The sequence below is a fragment of the Rattus norvegicus genome, chromosome 10 (assembly GCF_021556685.1).
Source record: "Rattus norvegicus strain SHRSP/BbbUtx chromosome 10, alternate assembly SHRSP_T2T, whole genome shotgun sequence".
NCBI classification, from domain to species: domain Eukaryota; kingdom Metazoa; phylum Chordata; class Mammalia; order Rodentia; family Muridae; genus Rattus; species Rattus norvegicus.
This window is the reverse complement of record NC_141543.1, coordinates 84,741,320-84,762,581: the sequence shown is the minus strand read 5'-3', so window position 1 is coordinate 84,762,581 and position 21,262 is coordinate 84,741,320. Positions and strand designations below refer to the sequence as shown.

The 21,262-nt window shown below is 41.2% G+C and overlaps 1 protein-coding gene across 50 annotated transcripts in view; it reads right to left on the bottom strand.

Moving 5' to 3' along the window:
• The window catches only part of Mbtd1 (mbt domain containing 1), a 56,883-nt gene that overhangs the window by 34,784 nt on the left and 837 nt on the right, over positions 1-21,262 (bottom strand). For 6 of the 50 annotated variants that reach the window (XM_087574286.1, XM_087574308.1, XM_087574294.1 and 3 more), the window contains exons 2-5: positions 20,322-20,382; positions 16,975-17,022; positions 4,022-4,221; positions 956-1,095 (exon numbers count right to left, since the gene is read on the bottom strand). In XM_087574286.1, the coding sequence (XP_087430412.1) occupies positions 956-1,095; positions 4,022-4,221; positions 16,975-16,994 (360 nt within the window). In that variant the 5' untranslated portion in view covers positions 16,995-17,022; positions 20,322-20,382. 50 annotated transcript variants of the gene reach the window in all.

Genomic DNA, 21,262 nt, shown 5'->3' with positions numbered 1-21,262 from the left:
GGGTTATTCACTCATGCAGCTTCAAAGCAATGCTACTGACACGGTAAGAGAAGTCAACTGAATGTTCAAAGAGCAAGTGACTGAGTTTATACCTTTAGTGCTAATGCAAAAGGTCAATGACATAATGGTCATGGTCAAATTCAGTGTGACAAACTGCATCCATTTGGGTACAGACCACTGCTCAGGATCTTTGGGAACTGTCTATCTGAAATATAGAAATACATCTAAGTGATGTATTTCCTTCATCTAGGGGGTTAAATAACTCTTTCAGTGCTATGTAATGATCACAATACATTAAATGAGAGGGAAACTGTGATCACACAAAAGACAATTACAAAAATCAGTACTATAATGCCTTAAGAAATTTTTAGATGTTATGTTAATAACTGAGTCAAGTAAGTCAGGATACTAGTACTTTGTCAGCACTAATATATATTTAAAAGAGGATGATTTTCTTTTGGTTTCATAGATGTTTTAAAAAAGGTGAGTTATATCAACCAAACATACTTGGTTAGGGCATCGAACTGGATGTACTCAAAAGTACAAAGCTAACAAAGAACAAAATCCAAAGTCCATAGCAAAGTAAAGAAAAGAAAACAGAGCCCCCCCAACCCCCCGCCCAAATGAATCGTTCTCTGCTTTGATAGGAACTGAGAGACAAAACGGGGGGCACACCAGGAGATTAGCTTTATGTTCTACACAAACAAGTTGTTTAATTGTACTTCTGTGAAAAAAGGTCCTACTCATTTATACAGATAATTTACAGCTTATCTTGGATAGTATGTTTTCACTATGTAAGATGCTCCTGTTTATACCACTCGTGGCTCATACATTCCTAAGAGTGTGGGCTGTAAACGACTGGCCCGTTAGGCAGAGGTGTAATGCAGTGAATCACAGTCAGATAACCGGGGAGTGAAAGCCATGAGAAACAGGAAGAATAAGAAGGTTTCTGTACCGTTACCTGAAGTCTGGCCAGAATGCTTGCCTTCTTAGAGTTTGATGAATAACTTCTTGAACAAGAAACACTGCAGAAACGTTTTGTTTTAGAATAAAAAGCATCTCGTACGCCGACCATCCCACACATCTCACAGGTAGCTAATAAATCAATACAATAAAAACATCATATATGAACATCATAATAAAGTCAAATGTCTCCTGTCTAGTGGTACTTATCTAAAAATATGCAATGAATCTTTTTGCTATCTCTTACACAAATGATAGAGAAAAGTTACAGACAGGACCTGATGCCATGGTTGCCAAAGTCTAGCAATTTCCTGAAATTGTGTGTGTGTACACAGAGACAGACCCTGTTTTCAACTAACGTTTTTCCTAATGCTTATCATGTGCTAGTAGGCATTTTTATATATATTGATACATATATTTGTTACATGTTATGAATTTTAGCTCTTAAATGGGTATAAGCAAAAGACTAAGAGGACTGCAACATAGTTGAGGATTAACGAAATGACAGCAAAAGTCTTTAAAATACTGCAAATGTTGAAACCAAAAAAGAACAAGTATTTAGAAAAATTAAGAGGATTCTTTCAAATTATGTCCAGGGGACATAGAAGGATGGGGCAAGCTTCAATTCTGAGGTGAGGTCTCCTAGCAACTAGTCAGGGCGAGAGACAACCCAGTTTCTGGTAGGTATTACATAATGACCAATAGTTTGAAAGAATTACATAAACAAATGTCACAAGAACTGAAATTCAAGAATGACAGACACAGCTGGGTCTGTCTGTGCAGGCAGGCTGAAGCAGAAGGGCTGAGAGGTTGAAGGTCTACCTAGGCTGCAGAGAGAATTCAAGTCCAGTGTAGAGAACTCTGTAAAACCCCACCTCACTAAAAAGTGGGCTGGGATACAGTTTAGTGGTAGAACACACAGTGCTAGTGCATGCGTGACGCTCTAGGTTTAATCCTTAGTGTGATCTAAGGGGAGTTTGGGGGAGAAACCCAATAGGTTAATTTCCCACTCAAATGGCCAGGCTAAAAACACCTGCAGCATAACCATACTTACAAATACATGAGAAATGGAAACAAGACAGAATACCAAAATCCAAGGCACTGTGTCCAGTAGAGAAAAAACAGAATAGTTCCTTGTACAAATTCTAGTTCATTTTTAAAAAAGGCTACCATAGTGGTATACAGTTTTAATCCTAGCACTTGGGAGACTAAAGCAGACCTGGTCTCTGCAGTGAGAAGTGTCTCCAACAAAACAAAATGAATCAATGTTGATTAGAATTATACACTCTCTCAATCTGCATTGCTCTTTTGTGATAAAATTTTCCATACTGGTGTGACATCACCAAACCAGAGCAAGAACATGCAACATTAGAAACTAATTTTGTGTTGTTCTGAGACAGGGTCTTGGTTTGTCTGGAATTCTTGAATTAACTGTGTAGTCTAGGCTGGCCTTGAACTCACAGAGCTCTGCCTGCCTCTTTTTCAAGCACTGGGATTAAAGTGTCCACCATTATGCCAAGTTCAATAATTTTGATGTAAGTTTTCAAATAGTTTTGTCAACCATGACTGAGAAATATCAGCTGAAGTAGAATACATCTAGGAAATTCTTTTCTGGTTTGTGGTGCTCGATAACACAATATCTTTCCATGCAAGAAAGAGCTCTGTTGCTGAGCTACACATCTATCTTCCCTTACGTACATTTTTTTTTTTTTTTTGGGAGACATAGTCTGTCTATGAAGTCTTGTCTCTCACAGAATTTGTTATATGGACCAAGGTGGCCTTGGACTCAGACAGATCCTCTTGCTTCTGTCTCCAGTGTGCTGGGAATCAAAGGAGTGCACCATACCTGGTCTTATGAACATTTTAGTTAGTTAGATTATCTTTTTGTTTTGTTTTGTCCACCACACAATTCTTTGGATTATTGGATGCAATAGCACATATGACTCTAGTGGGCTGTGATAATGAAGCTCTCTGACAGCAAACACAGAGCGGCATCTTTCTGGTTTTCTTGAGACAGTCTGGTTCAAAGCTCTAGTGGGCTGTGATAATGAAGCTCTCTGACAGCACACACAGAGCAGACTACAGTCTGGCTCAAAGCTTGCCAAGCAGGTTAGGTTTCCTGTGAGCTCCATGGACTCCCGTCCCCACCACCCTAGTGCTAGTTGGAATTATGAGTAGACACTATCATACTTGGCTTTCTATGTGTTATCTGGGGATCAAACACAGGTCCTCATGCCTGCTTAGCAAGCACTCTACTAATAAGTGATTGCCTCAAACACTTAGGTTGATTTTTATAGAAAAAAATTGTTTCTGGGATGGCTTCCCTGTGTACATATTCATTTATTTGTGGTCCCAGTGACAGAACTCAGGGCCCTGTGCATGCTAGGGAAGTACTACCTCTAGGCCCCTTGTTTAGTCCTAAGTGAGGCCACTTTCTGTGTTACTAGAGGTGATAACTTATATGCCAGGTGGGGCAAGCTGCGGCAGGAGTACTGTCTGTTTCAGGCCAGCCTGGGATTTATAGTGCAACTTATTCTGAAAAAACCAACCAACCGATCCCCAAACCGCAAACACAACAATGTCTGCCAACCTCTGCCCCAAATCTTAGAATAAATTACCACAGAGTAAGTCCTATCTGATTGTTTTTAAGAACTGTATGAGTCTTCCCACCTTTAGCTCTATAGAGATAGTCATTACCTGAATTTATTGTGGACTAATATGTTGTCTATGATTTTGTTCTACCTGCTTCCCACAGGATGGCAAAGATAGAGATGTGAAATAGCAAACTCTGACCTTATCTGACTCCTGCGTTTCAGCTCAGTCTCTTCAAACAGTCCTTTAAAAATTCTAAAGGAGAGGCAAGGTGTGCTACCACTGTTTATAATCTCAACACTTCAGAGGCAAAGACAGGAGGAGTGTGAGTTCTAGGCCAGTCTGAGCTAAATAGCAACACACCATCTCAAAATAAAATAAAACACAACTAACCCAGCAAAAAGGTCCAATGAAGACATGAGCTCAGACATCACGTCACACAATAGGTCAGAGCGTGGACACTCACCCATGCCAGATTTGCCATCGGGGTATGTGTAGACTTGCCCATTGTTTTTGATAATTGGTAGGTTGGCAGGTAAAGGAGCGGCTTCTTCTTCACTCTCTTCAGAGCTCGAGCTGCTACTTGTGTCCTCACTGCAGCTATCATAGCCGTCAAACATCCCGAACCAGTCTGCTTTTTCTTTTGGATTGTGAAGAATGTTCTGTCTTCGTAGAAGAAACCAGTGACATATGACACAGTGCGTATACACTCCCCCCCACCCCATTACAATTCCTCAACACAAATGCCACTAAATGAGACTTGACAAGTGAAGATCTAGTACTGAGAACTGATTATTTTATTTGTTTTTGGGACAGAGTCTGCTACAGCTTGGGCTGACCTCCCACTCAGGGGATCCTCCCACTCAGTCTTCCAAGCCGCAGGGATCATAGGTGCAAGCTTAGCAGACAACACTGTATCCTTTTCAAATAGTCTTAAGTTTCTTAAAAAAATACAGTGGGTGTTTTGCCTGCACGCATGTCTGCGCACCACTTATGTGCCTGGTACCCATAAAGGTCAGAAGTCATTACTGGATCATCTGGAACTGGAGTTATAGATAGTTGTGAGCTGCCATGTGGGTGATGGATACTGAACCTGTGTCCTCTGGAAGAGCATCAACCACTGAGCCACCTTTCCATCCCTCTTTCCTATTTTGAGACAGGTTAGCCTAGGCTGGCCTTAATTCTTCTGACAGCTGAGTGGCTGAGAACACACAGTGTGTCCTACTGTGCCCAACCTGGTTCCTCAGGTCACACAATGGGAATATTATTTATACTCTAAAGAACATTGACCTAGGAGCTTCCCTTCAAAGAGTCAGGATATGACGCTATTGGAATATTTAAGAAGAAATAATGATTCTAAAGGCAATTCCAAAAGAAAAGTTTTTCTATTTTACACTCGCAGGGTAGGTGGTAGGGAATGGGTTAATCTTCTTTGATAGTGTAGCGACATGAACACATAATTTTGATCAACCTGACACTATTCCCTGAGAACTTTTTTTTTTTTTCTTTTAGTCACCCAGTAACTACTTATCAAACAACTGTGTACCTCAATCCTAACTGAGGACACAGACAGAGCAGTGTACATAGCAGACACAGTTCTTAATGGTGTCACAAACTGAGAGATGAAGCAGTTATGTGGCAACAGAATAAGACGGGGCTGGCAGCATCCTCAGTGATGACAGCATCCTCAGTGAAGTACTGCATAGCATTTTATTCTGCAGACAAAGCATCCATTCCTCACGCCTCTGGGAATTAAGTTTGTTAAGACACAGGCTGTTGTTTTAAAGTCGAGGTGAAATGTCATCTTTCAGGGAAACTCCTTAAGTTTAAGAAGTAAGTGACTCAAGGCCTGCAGGTCCCTGAAACTGACCAGATACACTAGACGCCTCCTCTCCAAGCTAAGGACTGCTGAGAGACACTGTCTGGGAGAGGTAGAGACCATGGGTGTGTGTGTGTGTGTATGAAGACACAGATGAATCTCTGTGACAGTTTAAGGTCAGCCTCATCTACACAGTGAATTCCAGGATAGGCAGGGTTACATGATAGAAAACTTTCAAAAACCAAAACCAAAAGGAAAAGATACAGGATTTGGAGATGGCTTGATACACTGACTGCATGCATGACTGACTTATGCATGACTTGAGTGGACTAGAGAGGATATACAGGAGGATTTGTAATTGGATCGTAAGAAATCCTTTGGGCTAACTTAGTAAGGACTTTCCCCACCTCATAGGACCAAGAGAAGACAGTGTATAATGATTTACCACAGTATTTGGTTTACAGTATTAACCAACACCAGCCAGAATGGGCTCTGAATCTCTAATAAACTCATCCAGCCCACTTTCATGCAGAAATATCCATGAAGACTCCACTTGAGGCCAGTGAGATGGCTCGGTGCTGGCAGTACAAGCCTGATTTAATGGACTTCAGTCCCTAAACACTAGGTTGGAAGGAAAGAACCAACTACTGGAAAATTATTTTGTGATCTCCATGTGTGCCATGAGATATGCACATTGGTACATGTACATACATACACATATACACTCATACACACAATACTAAAAGGATAATACAACAATACTAAACGGAGTCCACATAGCCTTTAAACCCAGCACTAGCAGATCCGTGAGTTCAAGGTCAGCCTGAGTTTCAGGGTAGCTAGGGTTACAGAGAGACCCTGTCTCAAACAAACAAAAACAAAATAATCCTCCCAAACAAAAATAAACCCCCCCACCAAAAAAGTACTGTCTCCAAAACAAAAAATTACCTCCCCCAAACAAAGTCTTCCAAGGTTTCATCTATGCTTGCCTACTATACAGCTAGTTCACTTAGCAAGTAATATATGTTACCTCAAAAGAGCTTATTCTAACTTTATGTTCAGAAAGCATCAACTTGACACTTCAGAAGATTAATGATTACAGATGGCACACTACAGGCTGTTGATATTTTTTAAAAGAGTTAATGTCAGGCATGGTAGCACATATCTTGTTTCAGTTTGCTTTCTGTTGCTGTGATAAATACAATGACTAAAAGCAACTTGGAACGGGTTTACTTTATCTTACATTTCAGGTAACAGCCCGTCACTGAGAGAAGTGAGGGTAGGAACTCAAGGTGGAAACTGAAACAGAAGCCAAGGACAGATATTCACTCCTCCCTGGCTTGCTCTTTGGCTTCTTCTATTAGCTTTCTTACAGAGCTCACACACCCCTGCCTATGGATGGTCCCCACTACACCCAACGGGCTGGCACCTCTGTATATCAATCACAAATTAAGAAATGTTCCACAGACGCACCCACAGGCCAATCTGACCAGGGCAATTGTTCAATTGAGGTTCCTCCTCCCAAAGTGACAATAAAAGCTAAGCAGGACACACCTGCAATCCCAACACTGCAGGCTGAGGTGGGTGGATCACATGTTCAAGGTTAAGTACCTGCTTTGTAAAGCTAACACGTTGTGTGAGGGTAGATGCCCAAGGAGGCCAGATGTCAGATCCCCTAAAGCTGGAATTACAGGTGGTTGTGACCCGAACTTGGTCTTTTCTAAGCACAGCAAGTGTTCTTAATTGTTGAGCCATCTCTTTAGCCCAACATCGTCATAATTTATGACAGCTGAATTCTTTGGAAGAACCGTTTTCTAAGTTTCTTTTCTTCCATAAACTAGTCTACTGGTAACAAACAAAAACAAACAAACATGCCAGGCTGTGGTGGGGCAAGTCTTTAATGCTAGCACTTGGGAGTTAGTCCAGAAGACAGCACTGGATCTCCTGTACCTGGAGTTGGATGGCTGGGTGCTGGGACAATCCTCCTGACCTAGCCTCCTGAATGCTGGGACTCCAGGGTAAGCCCCCATATCTTGCACTAAAATGTCAGTTCCTTCGAAACTGATTTACAGATTTAACACACTCTCACCATAGTCTTACCAGAGTGACAGAACTGACAGCCTGGTTATATCATAGTGCTACATTAATGGAGAAAGTGGGATTTTGCCTTGAACAGGCTGAGAGATCAGTGTATAAATTATGTAAGGACCTAGAAATAAACATGTAGTCAATAAAAATCAGATACTTTTATCCACATTCTAAATCAATCCAAAATGGTCATATTCCAAATTAATTCAAATGGTCAGGCATAAAGGGGAAGACCTTAAACTGTAAACTTCAAAGAGAAAAATAGCACTTCTAGTTAAGGTTTAAGGTGAATACTAAAAATATCCATAGAAGAAAAAATACAATAAAACTGGATTTGATAAAAAGTCTTAATTTTTTCTCCTGAAGATACAACGGAAGCTTGCAAAATGGTTCAACCAGATAAAGGTGCTTGTTGCCAAGCCTGATAACCTGAATTTAATTCCTGGAATCCACACGCTACAAAAGCAGCAAACCAACTCTTGAAAGCTGTTCTTTGACCTCCAAGGGTCATGCTCATTCAACATTAAAAAGATACTGTTAAGAGAGCAAGCTACTTACAAGACTGGGAGGACATACTGGCAAATCATATACTTAGATAACTACAACAGCGTGGAAGCGCAGAGGGCTGAGCCAGTAGGTAGAGTGCGTAGAGCATGCACAAGCCATAGTTTTAGACACTTGTTTCACTGAAGTCAGGAAGATAAGGAGTTCAAGGTCATCTTGGGTTGCAATGAACTTTGAGGCTGTCCTGGACTAAATGAGACCCTATATCAAAAATAAAACAAAACACCACACTCCCCAAATTCTATCAATTCTCTTATATCACTTGCCACTTGGTGTGGTGATATAAACTTATAATCCCAAATTACTTGAGAGGTCAAGTCTGAAGCCAGCTTGGGCAATTTACCAAGACCTTGCTTCAGATAAAAGAATACAAAAGGACTGAGAGAGCTGGGTGGTGGGGCACTTGGCCTAGCATGCTCTAGGCCTTAGCACTAAAAAACCAAACAAAACCAGGTCAGTTTGGTGCCACTTTCAGTATTTAGGTTAGAGGCATCAAGAATTCAAAGTTACCCTCTGGTAAATAATGAGCTTCAGATCAGCATAGACCTTATCTCAAAAAAGAAAAACCCTACAAAATAAATCAAGCATACTCCCAAAACAGTGAAAAAGCAAAATCACTTCAGAGAATGAAACAATAGTTTTAAAAGTGAGGTAAAATATTTAAAAAGACATTTCAAATATACTCAGATGGCAGATAAAGACATGGAAACAGCTTAATATTTTTAGCTATTATAAAATGTAAATAAAAGCTATGAGACTGTTTAGTGTAAGCTTGTAATCGCAGCATTTATATTTTTAAACCCAACACTTAAAAGGCAGAGAAAGAACAGTGTTTAAAGCTAATCTGGACTATATATATAGCAAGATTTTTGTGTCGAAGTGACAGAGATGGTCTCTATGGTTAAGTGCACTGACTATTCTTGAATATGGACTGGTGGTTCATAGCCACTTGATAACTCTAGTTTCAGAGGACTCAGTGTTGTCCTCTGACCTCTGTAGGCACCAAGCATGCATACATACAGGTAAAAACTTACATAAAATGAACTAGATCCAATTTAGGCAGGTGTGGTGGCATATACTTTTAATGCCTGCAGAGGCAGGCAGATCCCTGAGTTCCAGGTCAATGTTGCCTACAGAGTGAATTTCAAGACATGACTACAAAATAGAAAAATCCTGTCTTGAAAAACCAAAAACTGCCTCAAAAAAAAAAAAAAAAAGGAAGGCAGGGAGGCACAGCTCATTGGTAGACTATTTGCTTAGAAGACTGAAGCCCTGGGTTTGAATGATCCTCAGCAAAGGATAAACTGAGTGTTGTGTCACATGTCTGTAACCTCAGCATTTGGGAGGCAAAAAATAGGGCATCATAAGTTTATCATTGACAGGGACTGCAGAGCAGCCTGGGACAGGATCCTCCTTCCTGTCTCCATCTGTGCCCAGAATTAAGGCTGCCCTACATCCCTCCATACCCAAATAACACCTGGAGAGAGCTGGTCTCCCAGGAGTGCTCTCACTACTGAGATCATAGGCTCACAGGCACACAGGAGGGACAAGCTCCAGTTAGACAGCAAGACCAACTAACACTGGAGATAGGCAGATGGCGAGAGGCAAACGCAAGAACCTAAGCAACAGAAACCAAGGCTACCGGGTATCATAATAATAATCAAACTCAGGGCTGAAATCAACCACAAAATAAAAAGAAGTATACAAAGAATCAACAAAACAAGGAATTGTTCTTTCAGAAAAAATCAACAAGATAGAAAAACCCTTAGCTAGACTAACCAGAGGGCACAGAGACAGTATCCGAATTAACAAAATCAGAAATGAAGGAGGCATAACAACAGAATCTAAGGAAATTAAAAAAATTATCAGATCCTATTACAAAAGCCTATATTCAACAAAACTGAAAAATCAGAAGCAAACGGACAATTTTCAAGACAATACCAGGTACCAAAGTTAAATCAGGATCAAATAAACCATCTAATCAGTCCCAAAACCCCTAAAGAAATAAAAGCAGTCATTAAAAGTCTCCCACACAAAAAAAAGCCCAGGACCAGCTGGGTTTAGGAGAATTCTATAACACCTTCAAAGAAGACCTAATATCAATACTCTTCAAACTAGCAAAACAGAAACAGAAGGAACACTACCCAATTTGTTCTTTGAAGCCACAATTACGCTTATACTTAAAGCACACAAAGACCCTACAAAGAAAGAGGACTTTAGACTAATTTCCCTTATAAATATAGATGCAAAAATACAAAATAAAATTCTCACAAACCAAATCCAAGAACATATCAAAATGATCAATCACTATGATCAGATAGGCTTCATCCCAGGGATGCAGGGATGGTTCAATATACGGAAATCCAGCAACATAATACACTATATAAACAAACTCAAAGGATAAAAAGACCTCACAAAATCATCTCACTAGATGCTGAGAAAGCATTTGACAAAATTCAACATCCCTTTATGATAAAAGTCTTGGAAAGATTAGGAATTCAATGCCCATATCTAAACATAGAAAAAGCAATATATAGCAAACCAGTAGCCAACATCAAGCTAAATGGAGAGAAACATGAAGCAATTCCATTAAAATCAGGGACAAGGCTGCCTACTCTCTTTGTACCTATTCAATATACTATTTGAAGTCCTAGCCAAAAAGTGACCCCAAAGTTCCACCAGAGAACTTCTAAACCTGATAAACTTCAGCAAAGTGCTAGATTTAAAATTAACACAAACAAATCAGTAGCCTACCTAAAGGATAAACAGGCTGAGAAAGGGAAATGACATCCTTTATAAGTCACAAATAATATAAAATACCTTCGTGTGACTCTAACCAAGCAAGTCCTAGAGGGAGCCATGGTTCCAGCCCCATGTGTAGTACAGGATGGCATTGTCTGGTATCAATAGGAGAAGCCCTTGGTCCTGTGGAGGCTTGTTTCCCCAGTGTAGGGGAATGCCAGGGTGTTGAGGTGGGAGTGGGAGCATCTTCATAGAAGTAGGGGGAGGGAGGATGGGAGAGGGAGATGGAGAAAGGGGATAACATTTGAAATGTTAATACCCAACTTACCTATTCAAGACTTTTATATTTGTTTTTTGATATGTATATGGTATACATATATGCTCATTTGTGTGTATACACGTGAACACGCATGTATCAGTGGTCAATTTCAGGTGTCTTCCTCAATGTCTTTCCACCTCATTTGTTGAGATGGGATTCACTGAGTCTGGAGCTCACTGGTTCAGTGGCTATCCAGAGAGTTCCAGCAATCTGCTGGTCTTTGTCTTCCCCCGTGCTGGAAACACAGGTGGCATTGCCAAGTTTAGCTTTTTATCTAGATGTGGAGATCCAAACTCTGGTCCTCATGCTTGCAATGCACATACTTTACAACAGGGGCATCTCTCCAGTCCCTCCTTTCTAGCTTAAAACAAAGTTCTTAAATGATAAATCACATAGAACATACATACCACTTCTTTCTCTGTAAAAATATCTAGTTTTCAATATTTTGTACGCTCTAATAAACTTCGGTGTATGTATTTTATATTATGGTAGGTAAATGTCCAGTGTATAAAACAGTTTCAGAAGATAGGAGCTTAGGTAGAAGGGCATTTGACATGCAATTTTGTTACATACAAAGTCCTTACAGCTATGTTTCTGTCCCAGTATTAGACCTATCTAGGGAAATATACTCTCATTTTTGACTTTTTGTTAAAAAAACAGATGTAACAATCAGTCAGTATAGCCAGCCCTTCTTCTCACTTCTTTGGAAAGAAATGTCAACCCTCCAGGAAGGTTGGAAAATTGCACAAGTGCCCATGCACTCACACTTAGCCCTGAGTAACAGTTTGCCCCATTTGTCTTCTCTCTTAAATACACGGTTTACCTAAACATATGTACCAACCCTAACAATAAAAACTGTCTTCCACATGTATACCAGTTATCAGTTTCAGGAAATTATTTTTAAAGATTTATTTTATGTGAATACACTGTCACTCTCTTCAGACACACCAGAAGAGGGCATCAAAATCCATTACAGATGGTTGTGAGCCACCATCTTGTTGCTGGGAACTGAACTCAGGACCTCTGGAAGAGCAAGCACCCAGTGCTCTTAACCACTGAGCCATCTCTCCACCCCAATCCTATCATTCTTTACTTATTATTTTTCATTCTCAGTCTGAATTAACTTCTGCTGCCCCCCTTCACCATCCTTACTCATTTTGGGGTCCACAATCTTGAATTTGGCTAAGGACTTCTTGAACTAGTTCACACATCCATTTGACATGTTACTGTAATTTCTGGATAATTTCTTACTTTCCAGCATATTAGTATCTCCCAGGCTCACTTTATACTGACACTGTACTTTAGCCCTGAAATTAATCCCTTTAGGGAGCTCTAATCCTCTTTAGTGGTATTAAAGCCCAGTATCTCAGCAGAGGATAGCTTTACACTATTCATCCCCTCATTCTCTCGCTCTTTTTTTTTTTGGCAAACAGGTTCTTTCTATGTAGCCCTGGTAACTCATGCAGACCCAGGGTGGACTTGAACTCATGAAGATCGGCCTGCCTACCGAGAGCTGGGATTAAAGGCATGTACCGTCTTGCCAGAACTTTTGGTTATGCTTCTTTTGACCTTTCTCTTTTGAACTTTTAATCCAAAACTTTTTTCCCGTAGTTGTTCGTACTTGTTCTGTCTGCATTATTTTGTTTTTGCCTATGGACTTTTTAGCATGCAATTAGAAAAATATGATTAACTCCAGCACTCAGGAAGCAGAAGCAGGTATATTTCTAGAAGTTCAAGGCCAACCTGGTCTACATAGTAAGTTCTAGACCAGTAGAACTTGACAGTTGAGTCCCTCTTTTGGTGGATGGTATGATAAAATGTATCAAGTTAATTTATTTTTTTAATGCTGGAGATCAAACTTAGGCCCTTGGGCATGCTAAGCACACATTCCAGTAGTGTGTGCACTAAGGACCAGCATTTCCATTTACCTTTATGAGTCAACATTAGAAAAATTTTCCTAAATTGTGCCACAGAAACCAAAATATACACCTACATTTTCTTCTAGTGTTTGTACAGTTTGTTTCTATCTTTAACTGTCTGAACTGCTTACACTTTATTCTCATGAGTAGTGAGAGGGGGCTAATGTCTGTGTAAATGGCTCCCTAGCTGTGGTACTGTCCTTTTTAACTCTCCCCTCTGATTTAAAGTGCTACTTTAAGTACCATGCCTCTATCATGTACTCCTGTGTACTTCTGAATTTACTCTGCAGTCATTTACCACTTATGACACGGATATACCATAGAAATTCCAACAGAGGTAATTTTGTTTATTTATACAACTAACCTACTGTGTACCTCAGCTGTACCATAGACCATTGGGTGCTACAGCAGTTTCCCTGAAGTCTTCCCCTGTGCTCCATCAGTCTTCAGACTCAGCACTTACTTCCTCACAGCTAACCACTAGTTCAACTCTGGTCAAGTCTAGTCTTTTCAACATTAAAAAATGTTTTTATTCAGCTTTCCTCATCATGGTGCCCAAGAATATGGGTGTCTGTCTCATCTTCCACTGTGGCTGGCCATTGTTTCTCCATTCCTGAGACCAGGCTTTCTTGAATGTGGTCTTACTGTGGTCAACACAGGGGACTCTTGAGCATCTTTGTTCTTGCTCTTCAAGCTTGTAATTACAGAGCAGGACATTCCTGACTGGCCAGCTTAACACCTGCTGCTCGTTTTTTCTCTTTCAAATTCCTCACTCACGTCTAATTGTGTTCCTCGATCTACCATTCTTTTTAAAAAAACAAAACAAATTTGAGACGGGGTCTTAGTATGTATATCAATCACCTTGGCTGGCCTGAAATTTGCTATATAGATCAGGCTAGCCTCTAACTCATACAGACCTGTTTGCCTCTCAAGTGTTGGGATTAAAGGTGTGCACCACCATACTGGGCCCAGATCCATCATTCCTACTGGGAATATGGCAGTGGATTCTAAATGCTTAGTGGTCATGAGAGGCAGCAAAACACATGAAGGTCAACAGACCATTACATAGTCCAAAGCTGGAGCACACTGAGCCTGAGAACTGAGGCTGTTGCTGTATAACAAGGCAATGTGCTTCACAATTATGGCACATATGTGACTGTGCCTCATCTGTTTCTCATGTGGCAAGGTTCTGCCTTTATACATTTTAGAGGCTTTCTAGGGTATTCTGATGTCTGTTAAGTCTAGATCTACCTTTGAGATTTTCAGTTTTTTGACAATTTTTTTTCTTCCGTCCTCCCTTTTCCCAGTGATTTTTAAATATTAACTGTCTCAGACTTATGCCAAAACATTAGTGTTATTTTAATTGAGAATTCATTAAATATATTAACTAAGAGCTGAGGATGTAATTCAGCTTAAAATGTGCAAAACCTAGGTTCTATTCCCAACACCTCACAAACTGAGCATGTCCACAAAAGCCAGTAGTATCAGCTTTCCAGAGTGTCAGGAGGTTAAAAAGTTCAAGGCCATTTCTGGTAACCTAGCTAGTCTGAGGACAACAACTTGAGTTACACAAGACTCTGTCTCAAAAGCAACAATAGAGATTTTATTAATTTAGGAAGGACAGCTTCATGTTGAGATGATGTCTTAACTCTGTAATGTTTTATAGCTTGCTTCACATAGATTTTTATCTCATTTTTTCCCCTTTAAGGTCCCCATTATTTAGACTAGGTTAAACTCAAACTCAGAGACCTGCTTGTCTCTGACTCCCCAGTACTGAGTGCCACCATACTCAGGAATGATTACTTTTTTTAAAATGATGTTTTATTATTTTAAATTGGGTCTACTATGTGTGTAGGTATGCGCACGTGAGTGTGGGTGCCAGTGGAAGCTGAGAAGTCACATTCCCTGGGGACTGGAGTTACAGGCAACAGTGAGCCATCTGCTGTGGGTATTGAGAACTGAAAGTGGGTCCTTTGCTAGAGCAACGTGTGCTCAGCCGTCTTTCTATCCTCAACAAATATTAAAACAAGTTTGGGATGGAATGGGTGCACGTGTGCCACAATACACATGCACAGGCTGACTCTTCTTGTAGAGGTCTATCAGTTTTTATAAATATCTTACAACTAGGGGTGGAGTATCTTTTATCTTTCTCTCTTTTTGTTTTGTTTTTCGTTTTTCAAGACAGGGTTTCTCTGTGTAGCCCTGACTGTCCTGGAACTTGCTCTGTAGACCAGGCTTTGAACTGTTCTGCTTCCTAAATACTGTGATTAAAGGCAAAGGCATGAATTGCTTAATTAAATGGGAAGTGTTTCAATTCCTAAAAGGGAATATATCATATAGTACAGGTTAAATATCTTTATATAAAATGCTTGTGCGTATAAAATTTTCAGATATAAAAAATCAGTTTTCTTGGGGAGATCCAAATCTAAGCACATAAAAATTAATATTTCATATGCATAATAAAGTATATTTTTAAAAAATCATTTGCCTTTTGAGATACAGTTCCATTCTGAGACTACCATGGCCATTTCAATTTTATGGTAGTCTTCTTGTCTCCGAGCTCCTACGGTGGGACTACAGGTATGAGTCACCACTCTGGCTTCTATTATTATTATAACACAGGGCCTCACTAAGTTGTCTAAACAGGTCTTAAATTTATTTTGTAGGTCAGACAGGCATTGAGATTATTTGAACTACTATAGTTTCTAGAATAGCTGGGATTACAGGCCCGTTCTATTATCCCTGCTTTTTCATAATATTTGCTTTAGATATGTTTTCATGTTATAGTTTAGCCTGGCCTTGAACTTGTGGCCATCTTTCTAGCATTTGGGTGTCAATACCCAGGTTAAATGTTTTCATTTTTAAAACAATGTCTCATTAAGTAGTTAGGGTTGGACCTGAACGTGAGCTCCCCTGCCTTAGCGTCTGAAGTGTGGGTTACAGCCCTCTATCACCATGCACCTGGTTTCACATGGAAGTGATGTTCTTTTTACTGCACCAATGTCTTTCTTTTGAGACAGGGGCTCACTATGTAGCAGCCTTGGGATTTGCTTATGTAGACCGGGCTAGTCTTGAACTCAGAGAACCTCCTGACTCTGACTTCTAAGAAGGGATTCTGTCTCATCTCACCATCAGGATCAAACACAGTCTGATGAGTTGACTGGGTCCAAATTTCTATGCTTTTGAATCCTATTTCTGGTTCTGTCAGTGTTACAATTTGGATGCCACAATTATTTGGGTCTCACTTTCCTTCTTTCCTAGACAATATAACTCACTCCAAAGGCAGGCTATGATAAGACATCTTACAAGTCATTAGGAAACACACAGTGGCCTAGTGGGTCTTAAAGATTATTACTGAGAGAGAGAGAGAGAGAGAGAGAGAGAGAGAGAGAGTGTGTGTGTGTGTGTGTATGTATGTATGTTGGGGTTTCAACCCAGAACCCTGCAAATGTTAGGCAAGCAGTATCACTGAGGTACATCTCTGGTGTATTCATCTTGTCACAAAGCCTGATGACCTGAGTTCGACCCCTGGAATCTGGATGTTGGGAAGGCTGCAAGCTGTCTTCTGACCTTCCTCCATTCTGTGGCATGCACCAGCCCACACATGTACAGACACAGAATGAACACAGGTGGAACAAAGTCATGTAATTCCTGAATAGAAGCTAGCCAGTACTAAATTAGATACATGCATACAAGGGGTACTTCTCTCATGTGTAACGTAATTGGACATTAAAAATTTAAAGTCAAAAGCAAGTAATAGATATTAGCCTATAAGTTACAATGCCAAACACCAGAAATATAAAAATCTACTAGACTTAGTATGCCTGCTCTATGATTAGGCAACAAAGTAAGGACAAATAATTGGGCTACAATGCTTTAAATAAACTATTATATACAAGTAGCTTTATAATGGAGTGGCAATATACAGTGAAAAGGACATCTGGGAAGACATTGACAGTACTACTCACTTTTTAATCGCAGTGATCATCACATCTCTGAGTGGAGGCTTACAGACCCTATGAAAAGAGTAAGACTTGATTCTCACCTCACACTTCAGATGAAGAAATCAAAGCTCTGAGACAGCAGGCGACGTGCCTTAAGGATAAAGTGTTCAAACCAAATTCTAAATCAACACTCAGCTCAGTGTGAAAAGGAGAAAGGAGCTCAAAACCAGTGTTTCCCTAACTGATTTGGTAAGAAAAACTTTCTGGACACACATTAAACACCCTCTTGGCAGGCCTTGGTGCACGCACCTAAAACTCCAGCAATGTGGAACTGGAAGCATACACAAGTTCAAAGCCAGACTGGGCTACGAAATGAGCACTTTGTCTTAAAAAAACCAAACTAGGTTGGGAAAATGGTAGATTACTTGCTCCCCAAATTCTAGGACCCAAGTTCAGATTCTCCTGCACCACATAAAGGGCACAACAGTAGGTGTCTGTAATCCCACAGCTGCTGAAGGGGAGACAGGCAGATCCCTGGGGCCTTTAGTTAGAAAGCCTGTCTGACGAAATAGAGAATGATAACACCCAATGCCAACCTTTGGCTTCTACATACACGCATCCCTGTATGTGAGACTCATTGCCGAGCGCAAGGGAGGGAGAGGGAGGGAAAGGGAGGGAAGGACAGAGAGACAGAGATAAGAGACAGAGAAACCAAACTAGACCGACAGGTTATTAGATTTTACTGTAGGCTTACTGAATAACCACCTCCAGGAAAGGCTTTTAAACTATAGTCTTTAAGAGATGAACCTAGTGATTACATTGTACCAATACCTGCATGCCCAATTTGAAGAGATACAACTGTTTAAATTGACATCAAATAAAAACAATATGATAAAATATTGAATGCTTTCGTCCATTAGCTACATTTTAAGTGTTCAATAGCCACTGTGGCTGGTGTCTTCCATACAGATAACAGTCATTTCCAGTACAGTAGAAAATTTTATTAGACAACTGATTCTATACAATCCTTCAACTATGAGGAGAAAACCAAGGTATTTGATGCCATCCAATAAGGCCACAGAGCTCAACAACAGCAGAAGGGCAGCTCAAGCCTCTTCTGACAGTGTTCCCCAACTATCACTGCAGCCCTTTCATTCAGTGTTTATTCAAGTGGACTTTCACCCTTCATTATGCTTTCTAGAAAAGCCAGAAGAGAAACTATAGTTTTGCAGGGGGAAGGATGGTTCTTAATAAAAAAGATTAATAGTAAGCTCTTGTCTGGGGATGCAGTGTCAGTTAATAAGAATCCCTAGCACCCACAAAGCCCCAGACTCAATCCCCATCACTGTATGAGTTGAATATGGTGGTACATGCCTACGAACCACCATGAGTTCAAGACTAGTAAAACATGCATGTTTTAATAAAAATAAAAGTTATCTGGAACCTTTAAAAATACTCTATTAGGAACTATTAGAAGATAAATGTAAGCCTGGAACTACTTAAAACCTTTCTTGGTCATGTATTTGAAACCCAAAGACGAAAGTCAACTTGTCTTTGAATTTTATTGGATGGTTAATCTCCTGCTGTTTCTGTGAAATGGGCGCTTTACTACACAGTCCAAACAAAGCTGTACCTTCTTCTGTTTGTGTGATGGGATTAGAGGCATGCACCACTATGTTTGGCCTAGACAGACACGGAAACAATTGCGAGAATGAAAAGCTGAGAAGTAATGAGCAAATCAAACAGCTGACTTCTCCTTGTTTAGGATGTGATTATTCAGATCACCTGAGCAGTCCTGGCTTTCACTCAGTACTTTAATTGCTAGGACATTAACATGCTGTTTTTACTCATAAACTGCATTTTTGCCTGAGTTTGAATGCTGTATTTAAACACAATTTAAAATAAAATAATTTGTTTTGTTTTTATTTACAAAGTAACTAAGGGATGAGAGAGAGGAACACCCGAATATCTGGGAAGACTGACATAATAAAGACCCATGTATAGTTAACCATAAAAAACAGTCATGCTCTTAAAAAAAAAAAAAAAAAACCAGTTGTTCCTGTCTAGTATGTTTAGCATGCAAATGCTTTTAAAGTCAGTCAAATTATGTCATGTTTAAAGTTAGCAGAAAAGAACTTTGGAAGGCCATACTGACTGACACTGTAAAGCCGTGAGTAAAGAGCTCTGTAAGGTTCCACAGCTAGGATTCAATCCAGGTGAAAACACTAGTGTATAGCCCTGAGAGAAAATGGATGCTTTCGTTCACATAAAGTTACAAAACTGGTTAGAAACCCTGGCCCATAGGAGGACACTATGAACAGTCACTTATTTGGGACAGCTTCTGCTCTAATGTGCACGGACGGCATTTGCAATACTTGAGTGTGGGGCTCCATATAAATAGAAGCTGTTTGGTATGCAGAGGAGGTGGTGCAAAACCAGCTATCTTCTTTCTAAACACTTGGTGTTGAGGCAAACAGTCTGAAACACACAAGAGCAAACCAACAGCCTTGACCAGAGTGGGGTACAGGAAGAAGCTTGCTTTACTAGTTTCAGGTGGCTACTGGGAGTTAAGCACATCAGTGAATGCCAACATATATTTGCGAGTTAACCACTAAGTGCTAAGTTCTGGTGTATATCAACATAAGGGGGATAAAAGATATTAGGAAGTCAAAAGTAAATATTAAACTGTAATAAACATTTCACGTGTGATTTAAGATAGAATTCTTTTACACACACACACACACACACACACACACACACACGGGGGTGGGGGTGGGACACAGGCAGTTTTGATCACGTGTCTTGCAGGTATTGTATTGATCGATTTCAATACCATTCCTCCCCCAGGCCCAATTTTAGGCATTCTTAGGAAAGTGATTTAGGCAAAAGGCAAAGAATGTACACTGACAGTACCAAGACTGCGGTGTTAAACTGTCCTAATCTCTCTCAAAGAGGAGTACTTGTGAAACAGCTATGAAACCCCACAAAGCAATGCGCTGGCTTCCGAGGGAATAGTTTCAACCATCTTTAGTCCTAGAAGCAGCATACTTGATACTGTCCCAGCAAAGTTTTCAGTTGGCCTTCACCATCTCTTTACTCTCCCCATCCCCCTTCCTCCACTTCCCTGATGTTCTTTCCTGGCACACAAAATATAGGCCAATGAGCAGTGGGTGGGTGAGGAGGATGTGAGAACAAATTTGAGAAGTAAAAAAGGGAGCAACTTAACCAGGACATGACATGAATGAGACTGAAGGGTCTAATAAGGGCAGGCAAGTTGAGTATCAGAGAGACTGAAAGAAACCGAAGGTGCTTTCCTAGGCTGCAGTGCCTGTTTTATGGATGTAGGGTTAAGTAGAGGTCAGACTACCTACCACTCGTCAGAAGCTGGACAGGGGCGGCTGCTTTGGGTGACTTCTAGTGTCTCTTCCGACTCTGAAATGTTAGGATTTCTTTTTCACAAAGGAGAACGTAAGGAAGATGGAAGCCCACTGACTTGGAACCCTGCTGAAGTAGCAGCCTTGGCGGCTGACTCCCCGACACCACTCCTACGACTCCCTCCCACACGTGCCCACCCCGCCCCCTTTCAGTATCAGCACCTCCACGTGCAAAATGCCTCTCGGCATTGGCTCTACAAAAGTGGGCTCCTTCCCCTGCAAAGCCCTGAAACTCTGTATGCGCCTGCCCCCACACCCCGGAGAAGAGAGGGCACCACTCTCCCACCCTTGGCATCTAAAAAAGGAAGTCTCCTATCTAGTCTTTCCCTTCAAGCAGAGAGAGGTTGGGGGGAGCAGAGGAAAAACTTTCTTCTCATGTTTTCTCTCCCTAGGAGTAGAAAGAGAGAACCCTAAGTCAGGGGTTGAGGGGGAGGGGAACCCCTGAACGTTTAACGGCCAGTAGGGGGAGGGGAGCTCCGGAGATGGAGGGGGCGTGGGATGAAGAAGCAGGCCCGCGAGCGGGGTCCCGGAGTTGCCGCGTTCCGGGGGCCGGGCAGCTGCAGGCGTCCCCCCCACCTGGCACACAAAGCGGCTGCTGCGCTCGGCTCTCACCAGATCCTTTGTGTTTTCCATCAGGGCCTCATGGGTAGGGGCCGTCCGTGCTCCCCGAGCCCGCGGCGCCCCCTCCCCCCCGAGCAGGGGGCGGGCGCCTCTCCCCGGGACTGCGGCGACTACAGGGGGGGACCCCCGGCTGGGCCAGGGCCAGTGGCAGCAGTGGCAGCCCCCGGATTTCCCCCCTTTAACTCGGGTGGCCCCAGGATATCAACAACATTAGCATAGCCCTCCCTCCCCAGCGCGCCTGCGCCGTGACCCGCGCC